General features: G+C 45.4%; 2 protein-coding genes across 2 annotated transcripts; both read right to left on the bottom strand.

Annotated features, from left to right (window-relative positions):
• Positions 1-628: 628 nt before the first annotated feature.
• bud23 (BUD23 rRNA methyltransferase and ribosome maturation factor) lies at positions 629-6,339 on the bottom strand. Its single transcript, XM_048984595.1, has 12 exons — positions 6,162-6,339; positions 5,718-5,755; positions 5,310-5,405; positions 5,093-5,175; positions 4,835-4,931; positions 4,634-4,730; positions 4,285-4,335; positions 3,489-3,574; positions 3,281-3,326; positions 2,618-2,679; positions 2,056-2,145; positions 629-918 (listed from the first exon to the last, which is right to left on the bottom strand). Exons 1-12 carry the CDS (start codon positions 6,207-6,209, stop codon positions 864-866), a joined length of 849 nt encoding a protein of 282 aa, XP_048840552.1. The 5' UTR covers positions 6,210-6,339; the 3' UTR covers positions 629-863.
• Positions 6,340-10,416: 4,077 nt separating this feature from the next.
• On the bottom strand, positions 10,417-27,513 carry LOC125713339 (SH2B adapter protein 2-like). Its single transcript, XM_048984363.1, is given in 10 exon segments — positions 10,417-14,010; positions 14,012-14,181; positions 16,826-16,997; positions 17,739-17,944; positions 19,125-19,280; positions 19,417-19,517; positions 19,765-19,856; positions 20,904-21,005; positions 24,611-25,469; positions 25,561-27,513. Coding segments are annotated over 10 exon segments (2,088 nt in total). The 5' UTR covers positions 25,617-27,513; the 3' UTR covers positions 10,417-13,836.
• Positions 27,514-27,936: the final 423 nt, after the last annotated feature.

The raw sequence follows: 27,936 nt of genomic DNA, 5'->3' as shown, positions 1-27,936 counted from the left end.
GGAGAAAAATAACGAGACAACGTGGTATAAGGTGCCGTGTCTTATACCAACTACATAAAAAACACGAGAACCAGGTTTTTAACATAATTAAATACTTATTTTGGTAAGTATTAACTTGTAATCGATGGCGACCTCTGCTGGTAGGAGCGTCTACAAATTTATACCTGGAAACTTTTTTAAACCGCTCTAAACAATTATTTTCACCATGGAACTCTACATATATATTGGAGGGAGGGAGAGACAGCCGGTCACGTACAGATCTGACGCACACATGACACCAAGTGGATGTTCTTTGCAACAGTTACGGATGAGAACTGAACATCAAACCTGAGAGACATGAGGTTTCAGGTCTCACCACTGATGTCTTGCTGTGCTATGCAATTTAATTTTAGATTACACAGCCTCTGACAAAAGAAGCCGTTTAACTAAGAATTCTACAGACGGTATGTCGCAACGAGGAAGACCTTCATATGATCCAATTAAACACAAACATAGATGAGGCAGAAAGAGTGCATTCCAGGCAAAGAAAATTGTATAAAGAAGCATGAGGACTGTAAAGAACAGCTTGTTGAATCACATATACCCATGTTACGATCAATAAAATGACAAAAGGGGAAAAAAACATCAATGCAGGATAAAAAGCCCTTTTAATAGACCTGTTTTTACATGAACACAGAATTCAGCTTCAACATGCATGACATATGTAATGCAAATGGGTGGATTGCAGTCCCGCGTTCCGCACAGGACACCTTCCATGGCGTTCCTGCGAGTACACTGTCCACTTCCAAAGCCGTCCTCTGCGTTCTCGCTCCCTCCTGTGGTCAGTGGGTCACGCAGCCTCCATACAGCTCCAATCTCCACGGCTAAAAGCGAGGTTTCCTCTTGCGTCCGGTGTACTTCGTATCAGCGCGAACCTCGCTGGGCGAGGGAAACACAGACATGCAGTTTTAAAATGTCAGACTTTCTTCAGTGTCTATTCACCTCAATGTTTCCTCGATCCTGGAAAAATGGGGGAGTTTCAGACATGTGTTTTAAAGAGGGTCCCTCTATGGACCAAAGCCAGCATGTGGTTTGGCAATAAGCATCTTTCCTTCACAACTCCAGGTTTGAATCCTGTTCCTGGTGTGTGTGTGTGTGTGTGTGTGTGTGTGCGCGTGCACACACACAGGTGCATCTGTGCATGTGTGTTGGTTTGTTTTCTAAAATAGCTACAAGTTTTGTATTTCATTTGGTTACTTATGGTAAATGGACTGCATGTATATAGCGCTTTTCTACCCTTATGAGCACTCAAAGCGCTTTACATTTCATGACTCACATCCACCCATCCACACACACCCATTCATACACCAGTGACAGAGGCTGCCATGCAAGGCACCAACCTGCACACCGGGAGCAATTTGGGGTTATATATATATAAGAATATAAGAACTGTGTGTGTGTGTGTGTGTGTGTGTGTGTGTGTGTGTGTGTGTGTGTGTGTGTGTGTGTGTGTGTGTGTGTGTGTGTGTAATGTATATATTACATTGAGGAGACCAAATGTTCCCACAATGTGATAAAAACCTGTCATTTTCATATTGTGGGGATCACTTTTTTGGTCCCCACCAGAGAACTCAATTTGATAAAAATCTGTAAATGCAATAAAAAAAACTAAAAATGCAAAAAGTCTTGTATTTCTTTTGGTTAACGTTAAGGTTAGGGCTGGGTCATTTGTCATCCTGGCTAGTTTAGGGTTATTCCCATGGAAATGAATGGAGAGTCCCCACAAAGACAGGAATATACAATGTGTGTGTGTGTGTGCTGCCTGGTATAGGCTGCAGGCTCATTGTGACAGATAAAAGTCTGGTTAAGGTTTTGTTTAAGTTATAGAAATCAATTCAAAAGCTCAATTAAAAGTTAACCACTTAAGACTTCACATAGGACAAAGGAGACAAACACAATGGATCACCATGAGCAGGATAAACACCTGCTTGCCGTTTACCCAAATCCCTGTGACATCTGCTTGCACTGATACTGCACCAGTGACCCTGCACACAGCGAGCGTCGCGAGGCACCTACCGGCCCTGGCGCCGCCTCCTCTCTTTCTTCTCCAGAACCCAGTCCTTGCTCTTCTTTACAGATTTCCCCTTCACATTTTTGTAGCGACACCTTGACGGAAAAGGACAGATCTGGCTTGGCATACTTATTACTCTGATGCAAGCTGAAATGCTATTTCCTGTCCCAGAAAATAATTAAACATAAATTAAGGGAACTGTAGCAGAAAAAAAACACGTAATTTTATATAAATTAGAAATAAAAGGGACTTCCCTTCCATCTCCTCTAACAAATACACAGAAGTCCATTTAACAAATAATTATTCATACATTTCATGTTAATTCATACCTCCCACAAACAGATTTTCTTTTTCTTGAGTTAATAAATCAGGATTTCGATATCCTTAAAAATGCTTTCAAATTATGTAGAAATTAAAATGCAATCATCCTAATAAATCAGTTTTTCCCAACTCAGCCCTTGGGGACCCACAGATGGTCCACATTTTTGCTCCCTACCAGACAGTCCACATTTTTGCTCCCTACCAGACAGTCCGTATTAGGGGTGAGGCATGAGTGCTGTGTTTTACCTCTGTCCAGAGTACTGGACCTGATTGGAAGCACCTCGGTCCAAGGCCTCAGATCCCAGTCCCTGGAACAAAAAGAATGTAGTCATACAGACTGTGCTGATTTTGCCGAGTTCAACGCGTTCCTGGGTGAATAAGGGAGGGGCTTGCATTTTACTTTATTAACCAATCACAGTCTTCATTGAATGACATCACCGCATTAATTAAAAGCAATGTCTTCTACTAAGCGGCAAGATGCATAGATTTGTAAAATACCCATTTGTTGTGTATGCCTTTTGTTACGGAATACAAAACATAGGAACATGCATATCTGCAAAGGCTGTACGGAACAATGTAATGGCATGTCTATTTTATGATCTTAATAATAATAATATTATCGTTATTGACAACAAGCCTTGAACCAGTGACCTTCCAGTTACAGGCACAGAGGCTTAGCCCACCGAGCCACACACTGATGCTGGCCTGACTGCCGGATGGCTGGAAATCTTGAGTTTGATAATGAAAACAAAATAGGCCGATGCGGTGACATCATATGATGAACATTGTGATTGGGTCCCATTGTGATTGGGTCCCATTGTGATTGGGTCCCATTGTGATTGGGTCCCATTGACTCAAAGCTTAAGTATTGGCAGCGTCTCAGCTCTCTGACAGCTGGAGGGAAAGTACCTTGGGCAACACCCCCGAAACTCCAGCAAACAGGCAGAGGAAGAACCTACAGGCCCAAGGGAAGCCAAAATATCGCAGGTGAGACACACAGCAATGACTCCACCAGACAAGTGTCCATACTGATTACACTTCCAAAAGGACTTCCACACTTCTCTGGCAGACCACTCATCTCAGGTGCCCGGTGGAGGCAAGACACGGACAGACTCACTTCTTGGCCTTGGTGCTGTTAGGGTAATCCACCACCATGCCCCCAGTGAATCCAGCCTTCATGGCCTGGGCTGTGATCAGTTCCAGCTGCATTAAAGCGAAAGGATAGTTAGCATATCCGGCAAGTATACAGGCATTTTCTCAGAAGTTAGTCCTGAGAGAGTTCAAACACTGCCATCCACCTGGTTTTAGGGATGGGCAATTAATCAAATTTTAATTTCAATTATGATTTTGGCTTCTAATGATTATCAAAACACAATAATCAAGACAAAAAGATTATTGTGCCGCATTTCATTTTGCAGTGATGCTCCCGTTTTGTCTGGTGTAATAACACACCCCATTCCAGCCCCTTTTTGTTTGTTTCTCAGTTGAATTATATTTAGAGTTCAAAGAAATCCACTGCAAAGACACAAGTTTAAGTTCAATAAATGCATAATATTTCCAAAGACAATGAGTGATCATGTTAAATAATCGCGATCTGAATATTGACCAAAATAATCGTGATTACGATTTTTGCCAGAATCAAGCAGCCCTAATTAGTTTAACAAACTTTCAAGTTCTTGACTTTAAATCACAACCCCCCCCCCCCCCCCAAATATTTGCATGAAAGGGAGGCACTCAGAGAAATGCTGAATGAATTTCATTTTAAGTTAGCTACATTCGGCAAATTCTAAAGTAATATAATGTACAAAACAACAACGAACAAGCTAACGACAAAGAACAAGCGAACTGCAAACCATAAGCTGCCAATCAGGGTTCAGCTCCAGTGGGAAACATCAGAGCAGAGAATCACTCACCTGTTCAGAGTTTTCTGGGTAGATCTGAAAGACAGCTCGGGCGCCCCGGGCCTAAAACACACACAAATACACCCACATACATTCTCAACAACTATCTGGAAGAGTCCAAAGCGTAGTACAATCTGCTCAGGATTAATGTGAGATGCGACTGTTCATATTTCATCGCACAAGAAGTTGATGAAAAAGGCGGTTATACCACTGTTGCTGAGAACTAAACAATTGCAAAATTTGTAAATGCTGCATAATTCACATCGTATTTTCCAGCTCTACACATCCGTCAGGATTAAAACCTTCATTGTTTACGCCCATTTTGATCTATAATACTGCTTAATAAATTCTTGGGAATTACCAGTGAGGAGTAAAGGGTGCTGAAGAACGTGTAGAGCCTTTTGGGGGGGCTGTATGACTTTTTGTCTGCATTGCAGAGCCATTGCAGGGCAGAGATGCTACAGTAAAAGAGAACAAATACATTACATATAGCTACAGTACAAGAGCCAAAGGCTAAAGTTGAAGTACAAGTCAAGGCATAAAATGACTCATCGGTAACTACCTTATACAGCCATCAAATGCTCCAGGTCTAAAGGGCATACCATGCCCCATATCGGCCAAAATAAGGTCGCCTTCAACCTCTCTGTCCAAAGCAACATCTAGAAAGGGGAAGGGTTTTATTTTCTTTGCAAATATATTTATTCTCCTTTTAATATTCAAATGACTAAGTCACAGTAAAGCCGACAAATTAACAAATTATTGATGGATGAGGGATAAAACAGATGACGTGAAAGTGATAATTGTGGTTAAAGATACCAACCCAACATAGCTGTGCTGATGTCCACCCCCAGCCAGAAGTGGCCTTCTTCAGACAGGTAGTCCCCACTCAGCCCCGAACCACATCTGGAAATGGTTCATTTCAACAGCCAAGGATGAATAAAAATGAACCCCTCGTGGATGATTATGCAACTTATCACAATATTCGAGAGAGAGACAGACAGACAGACGGACAGACAGACAGAGAATACACACCATACCCAACATCTAGCAGAAAGCATGGCTGATCTTCTGGCAGGTTCAGGAGCTCCACAGCCCTCTCGGACATTTGACTCTGAATCTCTATCATGCGAGAGCTGCCATCAAAGCACACAAGACAATTAGCTGGAATATGGCGAGACTTTCTCACCAGACACTAATATTCGACAAATGAAACCTGGATTAAGGTTGCAAACAGATCAGTGGTCTTATTTAAGATTATAGCTATAACAACATTTTTTAACTTAGTCGTTTACCATAATATGAATCAGTTAATTCATGCTGCCTAAGAGAAACGTATATTTATGCCAAAATACGTTTTCAGAAGCACAGATGTTACGTAACGTAATATGGAGATAAGTCGATAAGAACAAGACATTATTCAGGAAAAAAAATAAACATTTACAAACTTCTGAGAGTATTTTCTGGCCTCTTCTTCGTTGTAGAACTACAGAAAGAAGAATAAGAATGACCAGTTATGAGCGAAATTATATTGTTCAAAACAACAAACTTGAACTGTGACATTGTACTTCAGGGAACAATTCGTCGCCAGCAGAAGTGGAAGACTCATACACGCAAATATTTTTTGGTTTTTGTAACATTTCCATATTTGCTTCGATTGTTTATACTTATGGATTAGATACATCATTCAACATAAATGTCCTGGCGGTCATTGCGATGTGGAAACTATTAATGCAAGTAAATAGACAAAGTGACAATCGTGTTTAATATGGTATTAAACACGATAAGCTTCTTTGAAATAAATGCAACTACAAACGAAGACCAAAACACGCGAGTTTTACTATCTCCAGCTGGTTATTACTACCGATCTTCATTTTGACAATATGACTTACCACCTCTGGAGGTGCCGTATGTTCCGGTCTACGAGAATTTGAAGACATTTTGTTTCTTTGCTGGATATTTAGTTTTTAAAGAAAACGCATAAACGACACTGTAGAACCACATGGACCGCTATGGTGACGACATATTCAAGCGACGCATTTTTCAGAAGTTGTACGCTACAACACACATGCGCACCTTTTCAGGTTTTGTCAATAACCAGTCTGTGTTGCGCATGTGCAAACATTTTAAAGGGACAGCTCACCCCAAAACTGGAAAAAGATATGTTTCAAATATGGATATGCTTTCCTACTATCTGTCCATCTAGCTTGTTCTGCTGGGAGTTGCCGAGTTTTGATGATATCGGCCGTAGAAATGTCTGGCTTCTATTTAATATAATGGGAGTGAATGGCATTCTTTCTGTGGTGATTAGAGCGCCAAATACATTTAAAAAATTCGACAGCAGTGTCTCGTACTTGAAACACAATTGTATCACCGCCGCGGTGCTCCTGCTCGTGAATTTTGCGAAATGATGCGATTTCTCAAATGAGAGTCCCTATCACGTACAAATATCGTACACTGTGTGTTACACCATACGTCCGCCATTTAACATTGTGAATGCAGTTTACATTGTGTGTGCAGCACGTTTAAGAAAACTGCAAAACGTTTACTAAAAGGTTTGCTAAATTAAAAAGCCTTTGAAAGAAACTTATGTGTTGTTTTATGTATATTATCTGTTTCCAGGACCAATGAAGTGAATTTAAGTGAGGTCAGCAGCGTACAGTCACGTTACAATGAAATTAATAATTTCTACAGGTCAGGTCAGGTCAAGTTGTGGAACATGCGCTAATGAAGCGTGTTGCCGCACCCACCACGCGACGAAACTCAGCGATCCCCCAGGCAGATACACGGTCCAGTCCCATCTTCCGGAAATGGCCATCCATCTGCCGCAGCCAGGTGTAACGTGGGCGTCCCCTTGGCCTGGTCCAGCCGCTCGAGTGCTCAGCATTGAGGATCCTGTAAGCTGGATCACCCACAGGGAAACGTGCCACATGGCCATAGTGCCGTAACTGACGCTCCCTGACAATGCAGGTAATGTGCTTCATTTGGGGCTCCTCTAGCAACCACTCATTCGACACAAAGACAAACCAGTGGTACCCAAGGATTCTCCGAAGATACACAGTACCGAAGGAGTGTGGAAGTGTGTAACTGTTACCTTTGTGTTTGACAAATAATTTATTTTTGAGTTTTTTATTTCTTAAATTATTTACATGTACAAATGCAAGGTGTTTGTTTAGTGTTCGTTTTATAGTTTTTGAATTCAGATTCATGGTCTAAAATTGAACTTATTTTTTCCAAACTCAGCCAGAAAATCAATCTTGGCTGCCTGTCCAGTAATGGACTCTCATCTTAGACTCACCCGCTGTTGGACTCGGTATTGGCTCAGACTTGATTTGTTAAAGATGTGATCTTGACTCATATTCGGTTTGTTAAACGCACGGTCTTGACTCAGACTCGACTAAGCTGGACTCGAACCGACACTGGTGAACACAACAGATAACGATGTTCTCAACGTTTTTGCACTTAGTTACGCACTTAAACAAGAATAAAATGAATTCGTATGTCCGACTATATTCAGGATCTGGCTCCTGCATTGATTCTGTACACTGCAGAGCGGCTGGGTCATGGATGATGGACTAAGCAGATGTAAAACAAGGAAAAATCTGAAAATAATTGGCATGTAACGACACATGAGCAAAATCAACACGAACCAAACCCATATCCTGAAACATAATTAATAAATATGTCACATGCTATTAGTCAGAGTATCCTCAGAGGATCCCAGTCACATCTTGACACTGCAAGGATTACAGCAGGATAACATTCGAGCGGGCATCTTAACTCCTGTGAATTTGGAATGAGATGTTCAACAAGGAAATATGGGTGTGATATTCAAATATCCATATCATTTTGGCCATGCTGTGTTTCATTGTTACATGACAAACACAGGTCTTGACTAGCATGGTTAGAGCATTGCAGGTATAAATGAATTCAGAGAGTAAAAGGTTTTAAATCCATGCGTGTATAAACATTTACTACCAGGGCTGCCCTGCCAAAATAGGACGTGTAACATGCCACACAGGAATCTACTGCTAAACTAATATTGATGTTATCAGATCGGTTAGCTGAGGTTGTTCATGCATTTAAAATTATATTTATTGAGCCGACATACATTGGAGTAAGCAGGGTCAGCCAGTAAGTGGAACATCTGGGGTTAAGAGCCTCGCTCAGGGTCCCAACGGTGACATTGAAATGACTCTGCTGACCAGTGGACTCAAACAGAGAGTTAAAATGAGCCGCGCATGTACCATAGTCTAAGACCCGTAGGATTACGGAAGGTAAAAAGCAGAGGCACCTCAAAGGGGGGAAAGTTAGGACTTACCCTAAAAAATTTGGAACATAATTGGACTGATCTGGGTTGGGGGCCCAAAATCTCTAGCGGGGCCCCTAGTAAACAGAAAATTAAAGACCCATCCATAGGAAACTGTATATTACCCACCCTTTTGTCAACCAGTTTTAACACCTGCCAACGTAATGGGGGTTTTTGTCCATCCCGTTATAGTCCTACAGGTGCCGACTGCTGGTTAATGAAGGTTTGCGTTTGCGTTCCAGTAAGCTGGGAGATGATCCGCTGAAACTCCGCCATACCGGCAGCGAGCTTTCAGAAAAGGGAAACCGGATCTTCAGAGACCAGCGGCCAAATGAAGGCCTTGTCAGTTAAATATGTACCAAAGACATGTCTTTATTTGGAAGTAACTAGAATGGAAAAGGGCTCAAAACCAGCAGAATAAGAGACTGGCAGAGCAGATCATTTAGAAGCAGAGGAAGGATGGAGACGTGATCGATCCTTCAGAATGACCATTATGATCTGGTGCATGTTTGGCTGGCTACTGGGACACATCAGGAATAACAAAACCAGTACCCTAGATATACCTCTGCAGGAAAGTAAAAATGTGCATTAAACTATCTGCTAAGTTTCCCCAATGGTTCACAAAGGCAGATAAAAACCTCTTATTGCAGACAGATGTTAGTCTACCATCCGGACAGGAGGGGGCGAAACTCAGAAGCCAAGCAGCACTCCTTGGAGATCAGGGAGACATACATAATTCGGGGTAACCGGACTCGCCATGTTCTGACGCAGGCTGGCTGGCAGACAGGAGAGGATTCAGCTCGCTCGCTACAGACCGACGGAAGCCCTCTCCATCCTCTCCCACGCCGAGGACGAGCGGTAAGCCCTAATTTAACTTTGATACCACCTTCTAGGATCACCAGCGGGAGAGGGAGCTACGCTAACACCGACGACAAGCGTGGAAGAAGAAAGCGGCAAGCAACGGAGACTGAAAGTTAGGGAGAATGAGCGGAAGTTACATTTATATAGCGCTTTTCAGGACACACAAAGCACTTATCAGAAGCAATGGGGAGCCACTTCTACCACTCACCAGGTGATGCACTGGGACAGTACGCCCACCACACAGTAGGTAAGGTGGGGAAGGGGCAGGAGAGAATGCAGCAGTTATATAGAGGGGATGATTAGTAGGCCAGATCTGAAAGAGGTCCTTAGTGGGCAATTTTAGGCAGGGCATCTTGGTACCATCCGTACTCTTTCGGAAGATGCCAAAGGATCTTTTATGACCTGAAAGAGTCAGTGCTTCTGCTTTACGTCTCATTAGAAGGATGGTACCGTTTTAACTACAACTAATGCAGAAGGTACTACCAAGTACTGTGCCATTCTGGAAAACAATCCTAGTCCCAGGGGTGTTTGAGATCTTGAAAAGCACTGTATAAATAAAATGTATTTATCGTTATTTCAGTAAAGTTATTAATCAAAAAAAAAAAAATCTTTAGAATACAAGGATATTTTAGACGTTTGGTGGTAGAGTGTTTGCTTCTAGTACCGCTGTACTGGAACTGGAACTGGAGTGTCATTTTTAAAATTTAATACCGTGTTTGACCACCAGATGGCGCTTATTTTCAGAAAGACAATGACTTGAAATAGGAAAGAAAAAATATGTATTCAAGATCACTGTGAATTCACAGAAATATGAATGTTAAAAACTTCACTGTGTACAAAAGCAAAGGACTTGTTTAAACTTAGCTTTGTGACTTAAATAGCATAAATGTTTAAAAGTCCATGGAGTAATCCACATTAGTTATTCCCTTGTGTGAACACACTAATTCTTCATCAGAGCCAGCAATCATTCACAGAAGTTAATTAGCAAGAATTTATTAAATAATAAATTAAATTGCCAGGGCAATATAACTGACTTTGACAGAGAAACAGACTGTATTAAAAATATTCTACAGTGTTTAAAATTGGCACATGAACACTATTAAATCTTTCACTCACCCAAATCCACAAGATCATTTCCTGCACAGAAACTGTTGGCTACAGCACGACTCTTTACAGTGTAGAGGTGACCTCAGACACATTTTGGTGTCTGCCCATCAATTAAGTTTGGCATATAAAGAGATCTGAGTACAGCTTCTGAGGGAAGGGATACAACAAGAAATATGTAAACCCATTTCACAACTAATGCACTAGGTGCTCCCAAGTCCTGGGGCATTCTGGGAAAACAATCCCAGTTTCAAACCCCCCCAAAAAAATACAGATAATCCGACATTATCTCTCAGTGGGCATGACATTTCCACTTGGGGTCTCCGTGGAAAAAGGCAAATCAAAAGCTGTTGGTTCAGGTCGTGTGACTTCAGGCTCCTGGACTCATCAGTTTCAGTGTCTATAAGGCACCCAGACACACTGAACCTGAACAAGACAGCATTTAAGGGTAAAACATACAGTGACAAAGTGAAATACATATGGTCTAGTGGTGCTCTTTCTACCACTATTGATAAAGGCATAAACATCTATGCTCACACGGATTCTCTATTTAAATCACTCTCAAAAATGACGCCTCATGAACCATTTGCAGTATTTTTTGACCCCACTAGATGGGGCTCTTGGCTTGCTTTGGGTCATCCTATGAGCCCTTTTTTGGGGTCAAGAAATACTGCAAATGCTTCTTTGTTATCACTACTGAATCGATCTTACATGTCATGTCCCTAATATCTATTGTGTGACAAAATAAGGGCACAGTGTTTGACAATCTGGTTTCAAACTGGCACTGGGCATGGCAAGGGACCGAGGGGGCAGCATAAACATGTTTTTCTACAAATGAGCAACACATTGGCAAATTCAAGATTTAAGCCGAAAATATAACAAACATTCATGCTGCAAACACAGACACATAGTGCCTTCCAAAAAACGTTCAGACCCTTAGTTATATGACAGATAATCAAAGCAAAAAGGGCAAAAATGAAGGAAGGAGTTTTTTTAAATGAGAATCTCCTTGAAAGCTTATTTTAGGTGCATATGATAACTAAAGTAAACTAGCCATATTGGTTGAGTGGGCCTTGTGCACAGCAGTGAGATATTTGGATATAATAAAACTTGCTTTGTTCATGTAGGTAATCATCACTACACAAAAATGATGAGGTGGGTGAGAAAATCAGGTGAATGGGGCTACAGGGGTGAGTGGTCAAGCGAAGGAAACATACACAGGCCCAGCCTCAGTACAGACAGAAGGTGGCCAGTCTTTAAACAAAATGAGCCACTGGGAAGCTCATGGAGGTTTTACATACATAAAAATGTTCTGAGGGCAAAATGGAAAACAATTGGTTCAGAGAGATAACCAATCAGATGTCTTGGGCCTGCCATATCTCGTTGCTTGGACCCACCTCCTCAACAATTTGATTGGTTATCTCTGGGCATTGGGTGATGCTACCGTAAGAGAGGCCACGGGCACAGCGGAGCAGGGAGGCATGGAGTCACGCGATGGTGATGCGACCCTTTGGCTGAGACTAACGGAAACCCTGGTATGACTCAACTGCGGCAGGGCCACAAAAAGACGTATCGCTTCTGGCTTCCTAAAGGAATAAAACTAGTCATTCCTATTTCCAATTCACCACGTGAAACTGTATTTCATGAGGAGTTGGTGGATGCTTTAGTGGAGAGGTGGACAATTTCATTTTTATGAACAAATTGATTCTGTGGAGCACTTGACCATGTAGACATCGCAATGTTTTTATGGCACCAAGGATTCTTGGGAAAAACAGGATGTGAAATGTGGAAATGGGTGTAAATCCCACATTTTGGGGACATTGAGTTTCACATTTTGAAACAAAAACAGACAGTGATACAGGCTATGAGGAAGATGAAGGGTAGATGTTTATACTAAGGTTGGAAAACTGCTGACAATCTTTATCAATTTCCTGTTTCATGTCAGTCTGGGGAATCACTTTAAGCTGCTGACCTGAGTTTAAAAAAAAGTACTTTAATCACAGCCAGACATTTCCCCACCAAATCTGCAGCTCACATGTATAAACATTTATGAAATTAATACATTTAGGTTTTCCTCTTTAGTATGTGCTGCCTTTTACAGTAACATGTATGGTTTATAATAAGTAAATAATCACTATATCTAACCTTTAAAATTTTACATTTTAAAATCGTGTGCACATTGTACTGTTATTTTACAAAATGGGACATTGTACAAAGAACCAAAATACTTCTGCAAGGCAGTGAAACTATCTGTGATGCATTTTTTAGTGGCTAAAGCCAATTTGTGTGTGGCTTACATCACAGACACTGGGCAGAGTGATTCTGTCGTGTGTAACTGGGCTCATTCACAGATGAGAGCCAGAGAGGCAGGTCCTGCGAACATTACAGAAAGAACAGCTCTCTGGAGCAGTTTTCTAGTCCAAACCCTGATGGATTTTGCTCTAGGGCACAACACGAACACAAAATAACATTCAACAAAACAATAACAATGACAAACAATAATAAACCATACCAAAACATCTTTTATAACTGGTCTCTATAATATACTTCAAATGTAAATCATCCCTTACTATATCAACACACACATTCATTACCGAAACCACAGGGCCTGCATCAAAACAAAACAAAACGAAAGTACAGAAAACATTTTGAGAGCAAATTCAGCAACAAACAAAACATTTTAAGATTAATTAACTTCTGGTTATTAAAGTTGAAATCGTGTTATGTCAGTCATCACTCACTAGACAGCCGGGACTAGTAAAAATGATCCATTAGCTACTGTGCTGGAACGTTCCGGGTTAGTTTACACTGTATAGTGAGTCACTGAAAGCCAACGCTAATGACACCTGTTTGTGAAAGATAAAGGCCACCCTGATGGAAGAGACTCAAATGACCAAGGGAAAATCCATGGTCATCTTTGTGCAGCTTTTAAACATACAAGAATGCAACAGACCATTTGTTAAAATAACTGACAGGGTCTTTCAAACAGTGAGAGTGATAATGGTGGTAGCAGGGCATGTGATAATACAAGATCATTTCCTCTTCCCTGTCTACGTTCGGAGAAGTGAATCCATGACCTTTAAAAGCCGAAGCAGAGGTTAAATTTCATTGGGATTTGGCTGGTGTATCTCTGCCAACTGTTACGAAATGATTTCATTAGGGAACCCTAAGCAGGGGGAGTGATACTTTAATAAACTGATATGTGCTGTAAAAATGTATATTTGGATAATGTCACCTGTCTTCTATGTGGGCTTCTTCTGGAAGCCGAGCCAGTGAGGGCTCAGGCTGCCACCTCAGTAGAAGGAATACTGGTTTTCCACGGCTCGCGCTCTCCTAGTGGCGTCACTTTCGTGGTAGTCCTCGGCAGAGCCACTAGGGGGCTCCAGAAGGCGCTCAGAACTGTTGCTGCGGCTGCGCAACCCACTCCCCCCCCCCTCCGCCTCCCCCTCCCCCTGGCTCAGTCCGGGAGAAGGGGGGCAGGGCGGTAGGCGAGGAAGACGTGCTGGAGGAAGAGGGGGGTGCGTCCGTAGGGGGGGGCGCTGGCTGTGGGGCTCCAGGGAAGTAGTGAGGAGAATGGTGTGGGTCACTCTGACAGCCTGGGTCTCTAGAGGGTGCTGGGATGCGGGGCGCAGCGGGATCTGTGCAGCGACAAAAGAAGGGCAAGTGTCAGGATGGTCCGGGCGAGAATGACCTGCAAGGACGCTGAAGTGTATAAGTTATGCATGCTGGAGGCAATGCTGAAATGAGTGAAGTTTACGTGAAACATATCTTTTTATACTCCTGTGTCTGTATATAATAATAAAATAATAATATGGATAATAATAATATTGGGGTGCAGTGGTGCAGTGGTTAGCACTGTTGCCTCACACCTCTGGGACCCGGGTTCGAGTCTCCGCCTGGGTTACGTGTGTGTGGAGTTTGCATGTTCTCCCCATGTCGTCGTGGGGTTTCCTCCAGGTACTCCGGTTTCCCCCCAGAGTCCAAAAACATGCTGAGGCTAATTGGAGTTGCTAAATTGCCTGTAGGTGTGCATGTGTGAGTGAATGGTGTATGAGTGTGTCCTGCGATGGGCTGGCCCCCCATCCTGGGTTGTTCCCTGCCTCGTGCCCATTGCTTCCGGGATAGGCTCCGGACCCCCTACGACCCAGTAGGATAAGCGGTTTGGAAAATGGATGGATATATGGATGGATGGATAATAATAGTGATACATTGCATTTAGAAACCACTTTTCTAAATCCAAAGATGCCAAAAAAAGAAACAGGAGTTAGAAGAAGGAGAATAGAAAGGATTTAAGATGAGATATAAGATGAGGACAATTCAGACAATGTATGTATGTGTGTGTGTATATATGCATGCTGAATGTATGTATATAATATATATCTCTATGCATATATGTTAATTGTGTGTATTTCTACAGAAAATAATGGTATGTACATATTTTTAAAGCCATATATGCATATGTATACATGTGTTTGTGTATGCAAGCGCATATAACATATATATTCTGAATGTCTGTGTGTGTGTGTGTTTAGAGCTAGTAGTAAAAGCCTCCTTATATCCGCCTCCTTATATCCAAATTGCACCTTATCATAGCCCAGCTTCACCTGCTCATGTCCAAATCGGACCTTGCTGAAGCACAGCTACACCTGCTTATGTTCAAATCACACCTTGCCGGAGCACAGTTCCGCCTGCTTATATCCAAATCATACCTTGCTAGAGCACAGCTCCCCCTCCATATGGCCAAATCGCACCTTGCCGGAGCACAGTTCCGCCTGCTTATGTCCAAATCATACCTTGCTAGGTCGCAGCTCCCCCTCCATATGGCCAAATTGCACCTTATCAGAGTCCAGCACTGCCTCCTTATGTCCAAATTACATCTTACCGGAGCGCAACTCCACCTCCTTCAACTTCAACGTTTTTTTAACATCCCAAAATGTAGAAAAAGACTCAAAGTGAGTGGTTCAATAAAATGTCAGTTTTGCACTAAAAGTTTTTTTTTTTTTTTCATCAGCTTTGTTCATTTTCATCAGTAGCTCTGACTGGAATCATTTCTCGAGCGGATGAGATACCCGTGTGTTTGTATGACTTAATCTGCTTACCTACTGCTGCCAAAACGTCACTTACTAGCTAGACTCTGCTGGAGGTGAGGCCTGTGTAGGACGTAAACCATGAATAACTTTATATTTTAATGCATTTTCATGGGGCATTACAAATAAATAAGCAGTAATATTACTTATAGTGATGAGCCATTTTGATGCATTTTTAAGTTTCATGTACATGTTTAAAAAAATTCATCATGTTATATCATCTGTTATCTGTGTACATATTGCATCTTTAAGACTGCAAATAAATTATAATACACTAATGTACCAAATGGTTTATTCAGGACCCCCATACAAAACAGCCCCCCTCCCCTCGTTAATTCTGCTTTAACCTCTGGTAGGGGGGCTATACTGAGCTGCACAAATAATTACAGCACAAAGAAAATGGGTTTCGGTGTCAGCGAGCGGCTCAGAATCTCAGGACACCCCCTGTCCCTTAACCTCTGAGGCTAAGTGATCCAAAAGCGGCAGCTGTACTGTGTTGTGTTTGATTTCTGAGTCAGTGCTGGTCCGGTCCCCATGAAAATCCTGGCTGTTAATAGCATGTGTGACACAGGAAGCGGAGGAATGTGAAAGAACGAGGAGGTGAGAAGAGGCAGAGAGATGCACAGGAGAGTGTCGGCTTTCCGCTCTGCGGAAGAATGCTTCGCGATCCGGATCCATAAACACGCGACACCGATAAGTTTACGACGAAAAAAATCTATAGACGCCAGGTCCTTTCTCTCCTCTCCTCTATTGAGCGTTGACTGAGTAAAAAAAACCTGTCAGTGAGACGTCAAATAGGTGTTTTTCAGTAAATATGCATCAGGAGAGTCGTCTAGAACATACAAAAGTATGACTTTCTACATTATTGTGGTGTAAAAACAATGGACTATTGTGTTTTTTAAGTAATGCTTGAAATAATGTTTTGAAATGGCTGCTTTGTATTGGTTCCTCTAGACTAGAGGTTCCTAAGTGAGGGTCACAAGATGATGATATGTTTATAAAAATGTCAAAATGAGGATTGTACCCCCTCCCTGCTGGTGGGCAAAATGGGGGTCATGAGTCTCTGAGTCACTGATATTTTGGGGGTCATGGACTGAAAGGTGTGGGAGCCCATCCTCTAGGCTTATGTGAGATGTTTCCTGAGTCGTGACACATCACAGTGGTGTGCGGCTTGGGGTCCTGGTGTGTCACATACCCGCCGGACTCCGCTGGGCCTGGACATAGCAGCGCAGCGTGATGTCGGCTGACCCCCCCGACTCCAGCGGGATGGGGTGGGTGTGGAAGTGGCGCAGCATGTCCAGCAGCGTCTGGAACCACAGGTGGTGCACGTGACACTGACCGTTATCGTTCACGGACAGCCGCAGGTGCTGGGGGGTGAGAGGAGGGGCGGGGGGGTGAGATGGCACGAGTTAATGCAGCAGCTCGGAGGGGGGGGGGGGAACATAGTGGTCAAGGAACTGAATTTAATACAAATAAAGGTAGAGTGTGAATGGGAAAAGTCAGGAAAGGTGACTAGGTAATGGGATGGCTAGCTAGAGCAGCTGTTTAGCTGTTTAGTGGGTTTAAAAGGCAGTGCCTTCAGGGGAGTGTGTCTTTAAGAGAAGCAAACATTTCAGGTTTTTTCATGATCAGCCGACAGTTTTATAAACAGAGAGAAAAATAAGATGGGGAGCCGTTTTCCGAGTTTCCTGTTACAAGGCCAGCGTGTTTCCTGCAGGATCCAGAAGCACTGTCGGAACACTGCCGGAACACTGTCGGAAGAGTGTCGGAACACTGCCGGAACAGTGTCAGAACACAGCCATAACACTGCCGGAACACTGTCGGAGTGTGGCTTCCTCCCCTGGACGTAGATCTTTCTACCTCCACAGCGAGCAAATTGTTTGCAACACGAGACCCCCCCCCCCCTCAGCCCCCAGGACAGCAGAGGGTGGCTGCCAAAAGATGCCGACTGACACTAGAGAAGGAAGGAATTCTGACTTCCTGGCCATGCTGGGGGGGGGGGGGGGGTGCGGTTCGCATTTCGCTCAGATTGCAATGCAGGCATCAGCTGGCTTCAGAGCACAACCCCCACGCGGGATGGCGAATTCCGGGCGCCAGGCCCCCCTCACCTTGGCCTTGCCCTGGAAGTTGAATGTGAGGACGTACTCTCCCGGCCGCGTCTCGCTCTGCCGGATCACAAAGAGCCCGTGGCTACGTGCACCACCAGCCAGGACCAGCTGGGCGGCGCGCACTCGCGACAGCGTCCCGTGAAACCATGGGTAGCGGCTGAGATTGCCGTCGGCCTCGGGCTCCTGTGCCCCCTCGCCAAGGGCCCCTGTAAAGACAAACAGACTGTGAGGACTCAGAGTACCCGGCAAGGGCCGGGCCCTCCTTAGACCAACTCTCGCTATTCTGCACCTGAAGTTCAACAAGCAGAGCACTGTGCTAAAGACACAAAGGTTGTGGGTTTGAATCCCAGGGAGCACACATAAACTGTAACCCTTCCTTCTGCTGTTGCTTAGCATAGAAGCATCAGATGAATGAGCAAAAATGTTTTTCGGTATTCTCATTCATCAGTTTCACTTTACCATTATTGTGGTTAGCAAAGTGCGAGTCTGGCTAGGATACTTTTCTCACTGCGTTTGCGCGGTTGTGAATGGACCTTCAGCTAAAGTATTCTTATGTTTGACAGAGACTGATTTCACACGGAAGCGGCATGCAGGAGACAGCCTGCCAACAAATAATAGACTTACTAATTCAAGACAGAAAAATCAATGTATTTCAATCTAGTGTTTCACAGACTGTAATGCTTCAAGAGTCCTGGCGGTATCCAGCACTGTATATAACCAAAAGCAGACTCCGCCCCCCTCCATCATCATTTGGAAGGGCTGAGACTTACTAGAAGCAGACTCCGCCCCTTCCATCATCATTTGGAAGGGCTGAGACTTACTAGAAGCAGACTCCGCCCCCATCCATCATCGTTTGGAAGGGCTGAGACTTACTACAAGCAGACTCCGCCCCTTCCATCATCATTTGGAAGGGCTGAGACTTACTAGAAGCAGACTCCGCCCTCCTCCATCATCATTTGGAAGGGCTGAGACTTACTAGAAGCAGACTCCGCCCCCTCCATCATCATTTGGAAGGGCTGAGACTTACTACAAGCAGACTCCGCCCCTTCCATCATCATTTGGAAGGGCTGAGACTTACTAGAAGCAGACTCCGCCCTCCTCCATCATCATTTGGATGGGCTGAGACTTACTACAAGCAGACTCCGCCCCTTCCATCATCATTTGGAAGGGCTGAGACTTACTAGAAGCAGACTCCGCCCTCCTCCATCATCATTTGGAAGGGCTGAGACTTACTAGAAGCAGACTCCGCCCCCTCCATCATCATTTGGAAGGGCTGAGACTTACTAGAAGCAGACTCCGCCCCCTCCATCATCATTTGGAAGGGCTGAGACTTACTAGAAGCAGACTCTGCTCCCCCCATTATCAGGAAAAAGTTCCAAGACTAACCTGAAACTGATCCCGCCCCCTCCACTGTCTGCAGGAAGCGGTCCAATGGGATATGTGAAGGGTACTCTACGAAGGGTGTTTCTCGGCAACGGGCAGAGGGGGCGCTATGGTGCTCAGTCGCCGCCGCACAAGGTCGCTCAGGGGCCCGGTGCACTCCTGACGAGAGGGAACATGACACATGATCATCTTCAGCAAGGTTACTGGACACTTCAATCGGTCAGTGTTCCCTTTAGCCAATGAAGGATGGTGTGGGCGTGTCTCAGCCTCAGATTTTCACGGCGATGCAGCGCACCCTCAGAGAGGAGCTCACAGCTGCAGGAGGACACCATGGAGAAGTCCCTGTGAGGCTGGCCGTGCGGACATGATGCCAACTCAATGTCATCGCCACTGTCCCTGTGACACACAGGTAAAGGAAAAAACAGTCTGGATGATGCTCAGCCATTAACTGGCATCAATAATACATCAGTCACTGATTATTTATTAATGTTAATAAACTTCCCCCAACATTATTAGTTGCAGATCAAGCAGTACTTCTTGATATGCTACTTTGCCTACCTGTGTACTACATAGCTACAAAAAAAAAAACCCACAAAATTCAGTGACACTGTAACCTTCCTGACGTCACTGCAAGTGGATTTACCCAGGGTCTATGCAGTCCTGAATATCCGCCACCCAAGAATGCTTCTGAAGTGAGTCGATGGTCTCCAGGATGTACTCCTCGCCATTCTCCACCTTTTGTCCCCCAAAACAAAAACAAAGAAAGCAATTAGTCATGCTGTTATCATCCTGGAGCACAGGCGACAGAGAGGAGTGTCAGCACACCAAAGAGCCACTGGGCTCCACTGCAGCTGCTGCTGAATCTGGATCAGACTGAGCCTCCAACAATCATTTACCAATAGCAGTCTACTTTGCAACGATGTGGTGTAATTATCTAAGAAAGTCCAAAAAGCCAAAGCACTGTAACTAATCAGGGGATGCAAAATGCACATAAAGGCGAGTAAAACGCAGAGATTAGATGAAATGAAGAGCAGCCCGGCGTCTGGGGAGACTGAGGCGCAAGTCGGAACAAGTGCAGGTACCGACATCCTATTATCACTGGATCATTATAGGATTTCTCTCCATTTTCCCCTCACTGCGCCTCCGGTTTAGCCGGACGTCTTGCCTCTCGTTACTAAGGAGGCAGCGACGTCTCCGTAAACTCATATCCATGAGAATCGCTTCCCGAAAATAAAAGGTGCTGTCAGGAGACCAAGCCAGGAGGAAGAAGGAGAAGAAGAGAGGAAAGAGAAGAAATGAACAGAGACGACAGCAGGAACACTGCATCCTGCCAGACAGGACAGGCAGGTCAGTCACTCCCAGGACGTTACGCCAGGGTTCTGCTAGTCACCTTAATGCGACCGGCCTGACACAGACGCAAAGCCTATAGGCCTCGGGGTCCAGGAGAGTCTGCAGTACTACTGCATCCATGCACACGGCCCCTAAGACGCATGAGTGGCCCTGTCTGCTGCGAGCCTCGCTTTCAAGTTATAGTCATGGCTGTTTCTGGGCTTAGTTTTTGTGTTTAAACATGCATGATCAATCTATCCATCCATCCATCCCCCATTTCTTTTTTTCCTGTGATGTATCACAGCACACCCATGTAAAGCGTCTTTGGATGACTCTGTTGTGAAAGGCGCTATATAAAAATGTACATGCATCTGTGGTGAACATACACATTCTACACTGTTGCAGTGTTGGCTTGCATGCGATGCTGCTGGGATCACGCAGAGGAAGCTGTACCTTGAGGACGAAGGTGTTGTCCTTTTCTGGCATCTCCAGAGGCATGGTGGTCCTCACCTCCACGATAGCAGAGAGGGGGACGCTCACTTTGGGCTTTGATGACTGTGGGGGAGGGACAAACACTGAAAGAACGGCTATGATGTCATCACTACCTGCACTCACTCAACCACCGTACAAGGCGACACCTCAGCTGCCTCTTGTGCCTCGAGCACGACTCACTCTCATCGTGACACAATCATCCCCCTGCAGCAACTGCTTCACACTGTGGGAATCCTGTAAACTAAAGTAGGGAAATTGAGCAAGGAGAAAAAGTGGAGCTCCAAAGTTAGCGAAGCAAAGACAAAGCTACCCAGGGCAGCACAAGCACGTACGCACGCGACAGAGACCAGCAGGAGCACGTACGCACGCGACAGAGACCAGCAGGAGCACGTACGCACGCGACAGAGACCAGCACGAGCACGTACGCACGCGAAAGACCAGCAGGAGCACGTACGCACGTGACAGAGACCAGCAGGAGCACGTACGCACACAACACAGACCAGCAGGAGCATGTACGCACACGACACAGACCAGCAGGAGCACGTACGCACACGACACAGACCAGCAGGAGCACGTACGCACACGACACAGACCAGCAGGAGCACGTATGCACGCGACAGAGACCAGCAGGAGCAGGTACACATGACAGAGGCACACCAATTAGGAGACGACCCAGGTCCACAGGTGACCAGAACATCCTGAATCCGGCACGGGCATCTCCAGGCCTCAGGAGCCAGCAGATTTGATGGCTTTTGCTCATCATGGACTAGCCCTCATAAGCAGTGTTGGAATTACGAGTAACGTGATCATTTAATGACATTCCGATCTTAAACCAACGTCCTGGCAATGTATGTGTGCTGTCTGGGTATGTATGCATTAATAAGAGAACTGAAGAAATGCAAAAGTTACTTTTCCTAGCAAGTAATTAATTAATAGATTAATTAATGTAGTAATTCGTAAAGCAAATGAGTTACTTTTGAAGAAAGTAACTAGTAACTATAACTAATTACTAATTTTCAGTATTAGCACAATATTGTTCACTGCACGTTGGCTTTGCTACATGTATGCTAGACGGAAACTTATTTATTGAGGGACTGATGTTATTTAAATCCTGTTAGCCAACAAATTATTTTAGATGTTAAGGACATGGTTCTATTTGTCCTTACAAAATATTTCGAAGAGTAAATGTTAATTCTTAGGTATTTACCTACTTACTTATTGTGGAGGGGGCATTATTTATTGTTTTGTCATCATATAAAATAATGAGCACTCATGTTATTGTGGGAAGATACAGGGTTTCCCAATTCCAGTCCTGGAAGACTAATCTGCGGCACGGTTTGCAGAATCCCTGCTCAAACACACCTACTAACCCTGGCAACGGGCTGGTGAGATGAATAAGGTGTTTCAGCAGGGAAATCATCAAACTGTGACACAGACTAGCCCTCCAGGACCGAAACGGGGGAACCCTGATCTTTGCCATAGGTTTAGTTTAAATTGAATGAAGAGTACAGCTTTAACTTACTCCTTCGGTTTCTTTTTTTACTTGAATCTGGCAGTTAATTCAGCCGATGGGTCAATAACAGCTCATTAATTAATCTCCGGGATCGGAAAGGAGAAGCTGTGGCCCACTAGACCCACGGCTGACCTCGTTTGGCCTAGATAGAGGAGCCAAACATCTGCAGCTATGGGCTTCACTGTCCTGCTTGAAGAAGAAACGTGAGTCTTATGGGCAGTTTGGTCTCCATTAGCTCCATCATTTCACGACAATCTCTATGTTTTACTCGGCCAGTTGACCTTGAGGTTCCGAGACACGTCACCCCGTACGAGTGTGTGCCGTTGGCCCAATCGTGTCAGCAATACGAGGCATAGCACAATGGGGGGGTGGGGTGTCAACAGAGGACCCCAGGCTCTTTGTCACATTAGCACCTTCGAGTGACTTGATATGATAATTGAGTAAATGGCTTGGAGAAGCGAAGCGATAAATGAAGACAATAACCAGCACAGCTACATCAGAGTCGCTAAAATGTACGAAAAAAAGAATATAAAGATTTAGACTTTCCAGGTTCTACGGTTCGCTGTTTTCCTACAGAGACAGCTCCTCAGGGATGAGATGCTGTGCGTATTTTTAATACGATTCAAAACTCAATTTCCAAATAATAGATAAACTATACAGCAATTTCACGCATATAATACCGTTTTTAAACACAAGAGCTAACAGCACGAATGCAGCATTTGGGCCTAAGCAGCACATTCCGTGTCCAACGGCTACCTATTAAGGGCTATATTAATGCTAGATTATTTATTAAGGAGCACGTGACACAGCATGTGTCATCCTGAGCTCACAGGGAGGTAAAACCTCGACCTTTTCATGTCTATTCATTTTAACGGTGGTAACAATCCCCCGATCCTCTGCCCCCTTCCACCACACTGCGGCGGGAAAAATGGAGGAATCCAGCTACCTCATGCCGGCATTGCGTCGTTTCCTGTCGGTATTGGTTACAGCTGAATATAATATAATAAAGAAAGGGGCAGCCCAGGTGCAGAGGGCAGCCATGGGTCGGCTGATCCACCATGACAAAATAATTATGAATGCATACGGATGCATGCCTCATGCCTTGTGCTGGACTGTCCTCATAATGTGAGGATCGAAGATATCCATCACAAGAAACTCGTGGAGACGACAATAAAGCCACATGGCTCCATGGACACCTAACACCCCCCCCCCCCCCCCCAAGATGGTACAGCCCTAGGTTTTGACATGAAAACAATCATGCAGTGCAGCACGAGTAATAAAGTGGTACACTCCGCCCTGGAGACATGCCGGGGTCAGCAGGGAGAGCAGAGCCTCAGAAGGATTCCGTTACCAGGACACTGGGCAGAATGTCTTGAATCACAAAGAGGGCAGCGCTGAATGGGGCATGAAGAACGGGGCGTGTGCAAGACGTGCTATGTAGATCATATTTAAATATGATCATATAATACATATTTAAAACCTGGCAACAAAAAAAAAAAACTGTTCATGTGAATGGCGCTTTTGAGAAAGCGGGATGTGTTCAGTGAGGTGAGACGAAGCGATCGGCCATGTCGGCCATCCCTGTGCTGAAACCCTCTTACTAGAATTTTCTCTTTTGCGAATTCAAAACAAAATGGGAGAAAGTCTGTGCAAATCCTCTGTGCCGTCTTCTAAAGGGCAGCATAGAGAACCCAGCGACAGAGCAGTACACACACAGATGCACACAGAGAAGGTCACCAGGGACACGGCCATGTTAATAGTATTTCCAAATGCTGTGGAGCTCAGGTGTCCGCTGGATCATGAGGTGATTCTGGCCTGGGGTGGGGGGGGGGTGGCTTTGCGCTGGACGAGTCTGTGAGCTCAGGACTCCTTCCAGCTGGATGAGAAGAAGCCGCATGGCGAGAACGCTCGCATATGGCCCTATCGGTTGGAAAGCGTATTCCTGTCCTTCCAGCACTGCCGCGTGAACCGAGTGACCTTGGCGTGTTCTGCTAGTTGTCCTGACACACGGGGAAAGCAAGGATCTCATTTCCGACGCCCCCCACCCCCCCCCCCCCAACCACATCCCACCGCAGTTATCGCACACATTCACCAACTCCAGGCAGATTTAGATGGCCACCAGGGCGGCGCTATGGAGCAAAGTATCAGAACCCACCTTGGGCGGAACGTAGAACTCCAACAGGAAGCGTTCGCCCTCAGTGCGCGGCCCCGTCTTCCTCAGCAGCAGCCGGCACTTCTGCCACTGCGAGCTGCCCATGCAGTTGGTGTCGTCGGCCACCATGTAGCGTAGGGCGCCCTCCCTCTGGATTTCTAGCTGCTCGGCCTTGTGCCCCTGCGAGCCCTTGGAGAAACGCAGGCGCTGGCTCCACTTGTCCCCCGTGGCATCGCCATTGGCCCTGCGGCCGCCGTCAGGCTCCGGCGACGAACGCCTATGCCAGATCTCCTTGACTCCGTCCACCACACAGAGGCTCATGTTCCGCAGGGAGAAGCCCTTTTTGAAGCGGGCCTTGGGATGGCCTGCTGACACGTCCTCGGAGCTGCGTGACTGGCCCAGGGCCGACACCTTGTGCGCCAGGGGCTGCGAGCGGGGACTGCGGCTACCTGGACCACTGTCCATGCTGTCCAGGGACTCGCTGGAGGCGCCGGCGTCCCGCCGCAGGTAGAAGTCCTGGCCGTACGGCAGCGGGCAGCTCTGGAGGCCGGCAAATGGCACGATGCTGTAGCGGGGCCCCCCCGGGGAGCCAGGCGTGCGGGGCCGGCTCAGCTCAGCTGAGAAGCACTCCAGGAAGTGCTGGGCAAAGTGCTGGGAGAAGGTGGCGTCGGCGCCCGGCGAGTCGTAGCTGGGGTTCTCGCTGACAAAGCGGCGAAACTTGTCGGCGAAGTCGGAGGCGGAGGCCCGAGCATGAAGCTCACAGAACTCCTTCCAGTCAGGCAGCGGGCAGGAAGAGAGGTCCGGGCTACTGGGGCGGGCGTCGCCATTCATGACTGCGCCATTCCTCCGAGGGGTGGGGGGCCTGCGAAGGGGCGACAAGAGAGCTGCGGTCATTGTCCTCTTTCCGGAAGGAAGTTACACGGCACTTACTCGGCATTTATGTTCTCGCTCACCATAAACGATCATTGGAAACGCACCCTGATCTGTCACAGCGCGCCTGTAAAAGCATCAAAACGTCCTGCCCTGTCCTGCCGACAGGATGAATGTCTCGTCTCAGCTCGAGCCGTCCAAGCCTCTGAGGTCTCTCCCAACCGGAGAAGAGCAGAGGGTTGGTGGTATGCAGTCAGTACGGCCCCCACCCCCCCATGTGGGCAACTAACAGTGGATGTTAGGGGCACGATTCCAGGCGACGGTGTGCCGCTGTGCCACTCTGCCAGCACCAGGGGCCTGGCAGTGCGGCTGAGCGCCAACAGCATGCCCTGGGATGCACCTGCTGTACACGCTCTTCAGGCTCCAGACAGTCCTGGAAAGTGGGCCAAAAAACTGGGGGGAGAAAGAGGTGGAGGCCAGGACAGGAGAGAGTAGTGCTGCTATAATCCAGGCACTTAGGACGGCAGCCCATCTAGTCCATCAAGACACATTCAAAGCATTCAGGAGGCTGTAGCAAGCAAAAACTACCACTTTCTTAGACATTATTAGGTAACTGCACAGCAAAAAAAAAAAAACTGATTCCAACTGCCACAAGCCAACCAGAGCGACAGATCAGATATCTGGAGATCATAGGCTGTTATCAGTGCCAGTACAGAGCTGGGCTGTGGGGGGAGGGGGGGCATGATTTGCATGGTTGAAGAACCTCCAATAAATATTAAAGAGGCGTGATTATACTTCACAGGGGGGGACGCACAATCAGGCTGGGCGGCTGCCCATTAAGCCATAAGTTAATGACAAGCGTGAGACTCCTTCGCTTTGATGCTGAACAGAGAGAGATTCACAGTTAATTGATATTTAACGGCCACCCCAGACCACAGAATACGACAGATTTAAAGCCAACAATGTTAGACAGACAATGTATCACGGCAACCTGGAGACTCCATTGGAATGGTAAGCGGAGAACGCAGCGTGAAGTTCCCATCAAAAGTCACAAACTTTATTAAATTCCCTGAGGAATTAAGCACAGCCCTCGCGTACAGTGTGTATAACACGCCATAAACTGCCTGACTGCATCGGTGCCGACTGACTCCCGCTCTTTTGCCTTTTGTGTTTCGTTGCGATCTTTCAACTGCTGGAAAGTTTTTAAATCACCAATATTTTATCGCTCGACAGTACGACGCTCCGAGAATGCTACACTTTTAGCACCTTATGAAATTCACCACGTTGGTTGTACCATGTTCTTTGCACTCTCTGCTGTAAATATACACCGTGACTTAGCACCTTAAACTATTAACAGGTCCCCACATACAGCTGTACTTAATTTCTGACGCAGCACATTCGTAAAGAAATGGAGATTGAACTGGAACCGGAGATTTGTTGGAGGGGGGGTATGAACCGGCAGGTGAGGGGGCCAGCAGAAAAGCCTGGAGCTTTTAGCCTGCCTAGAATCACTGTTCATTGGAACTGACTGGACCCCCACCTCCACAAATATCCATGTATATAAAAGGTACACAAACGGCAAATTTGTAAGCATCCACACAGTCTCCTCCGCGGTCCTCCAGGAGTCACATCATCGCACCCCCTGTTCTCTCGAAACCTTTAACCTCTCCCCCCCCCCGAAAAGACCCAGGATACTATATGAACATTTGCACATTTTAAAATTCATCATAGAGCAATTTATGAAAAGAAAACTGGCTCTAGAGATAGTTATTGTTGCCTCCTGCATGGAGATTTCAAAGGTTCAGATTTCAATGAGAAGCAGAGAATGTGTCAGACTGTGCTTCTGATAATCGCTTCAGCTAAACAGAGGGACCAGGCAGTTCCTCCTCATCCTGTTTAACAGAAATAAACTGCCACAGTACATGCTATCAGGTTTTAAACGCAGATATTAAATAGCACAATATAAACCTTTACTGGATAAAATAAAACTTTTATGACCTTTTCCACGCTCTCTCCTTCACAGAGTCGTACTGCAGCTGGACCGATTTAATCTGTTACTTATCTTAATTTTTAATACAGATTACATTAATGATTAATCACAACAATCTAGTGTTCTATACAAGGAGGGCAAACTTTTTCAACTTGTTCACACTGCCCCTTTTTTTAACGAGAATGTGAATTACCATCCATGATATACCTTTATGTATAAAAATGGATAGACTGTGGGAAATTTCACAGAACTCTTTGGTTTTGTGATGTCCTACCCATTTACCGTTATTTATAGTTCATGTATATTTTGCCGAAATGAATGTCTCCCCTCAGAGAGCGCGCTCCAGGCAGACGTCAGGGCTATGAAACTCAGTGCTGTGAGTCCCCACCATGTCTAAGCATTCTCCAGAGACACTGGATGACGCTCCCTTATTCGAAATCAGGCCCCTGTGCCAGAATCTGAAATGTGA

Source organism: Brienomyrus brachyistius, chromosome 18, assembly GCF_023856365.1.
Source record: "Brienomyrus brachyistius isolate T26 chromosome 18, BBRACH_0.4, whole genome shotgun sequence".
NCBI lineage: Eukaryota > Metazoa > Chordata > Actinopteri > Osteoglossiformes > Mormyridae > Brienomyrus > Brienomyrus brachyistius.
Note: the sequence above shows the minus strand (reverse complement) of the source record. Positions and strands in the feature narration are given on the sequence as shown.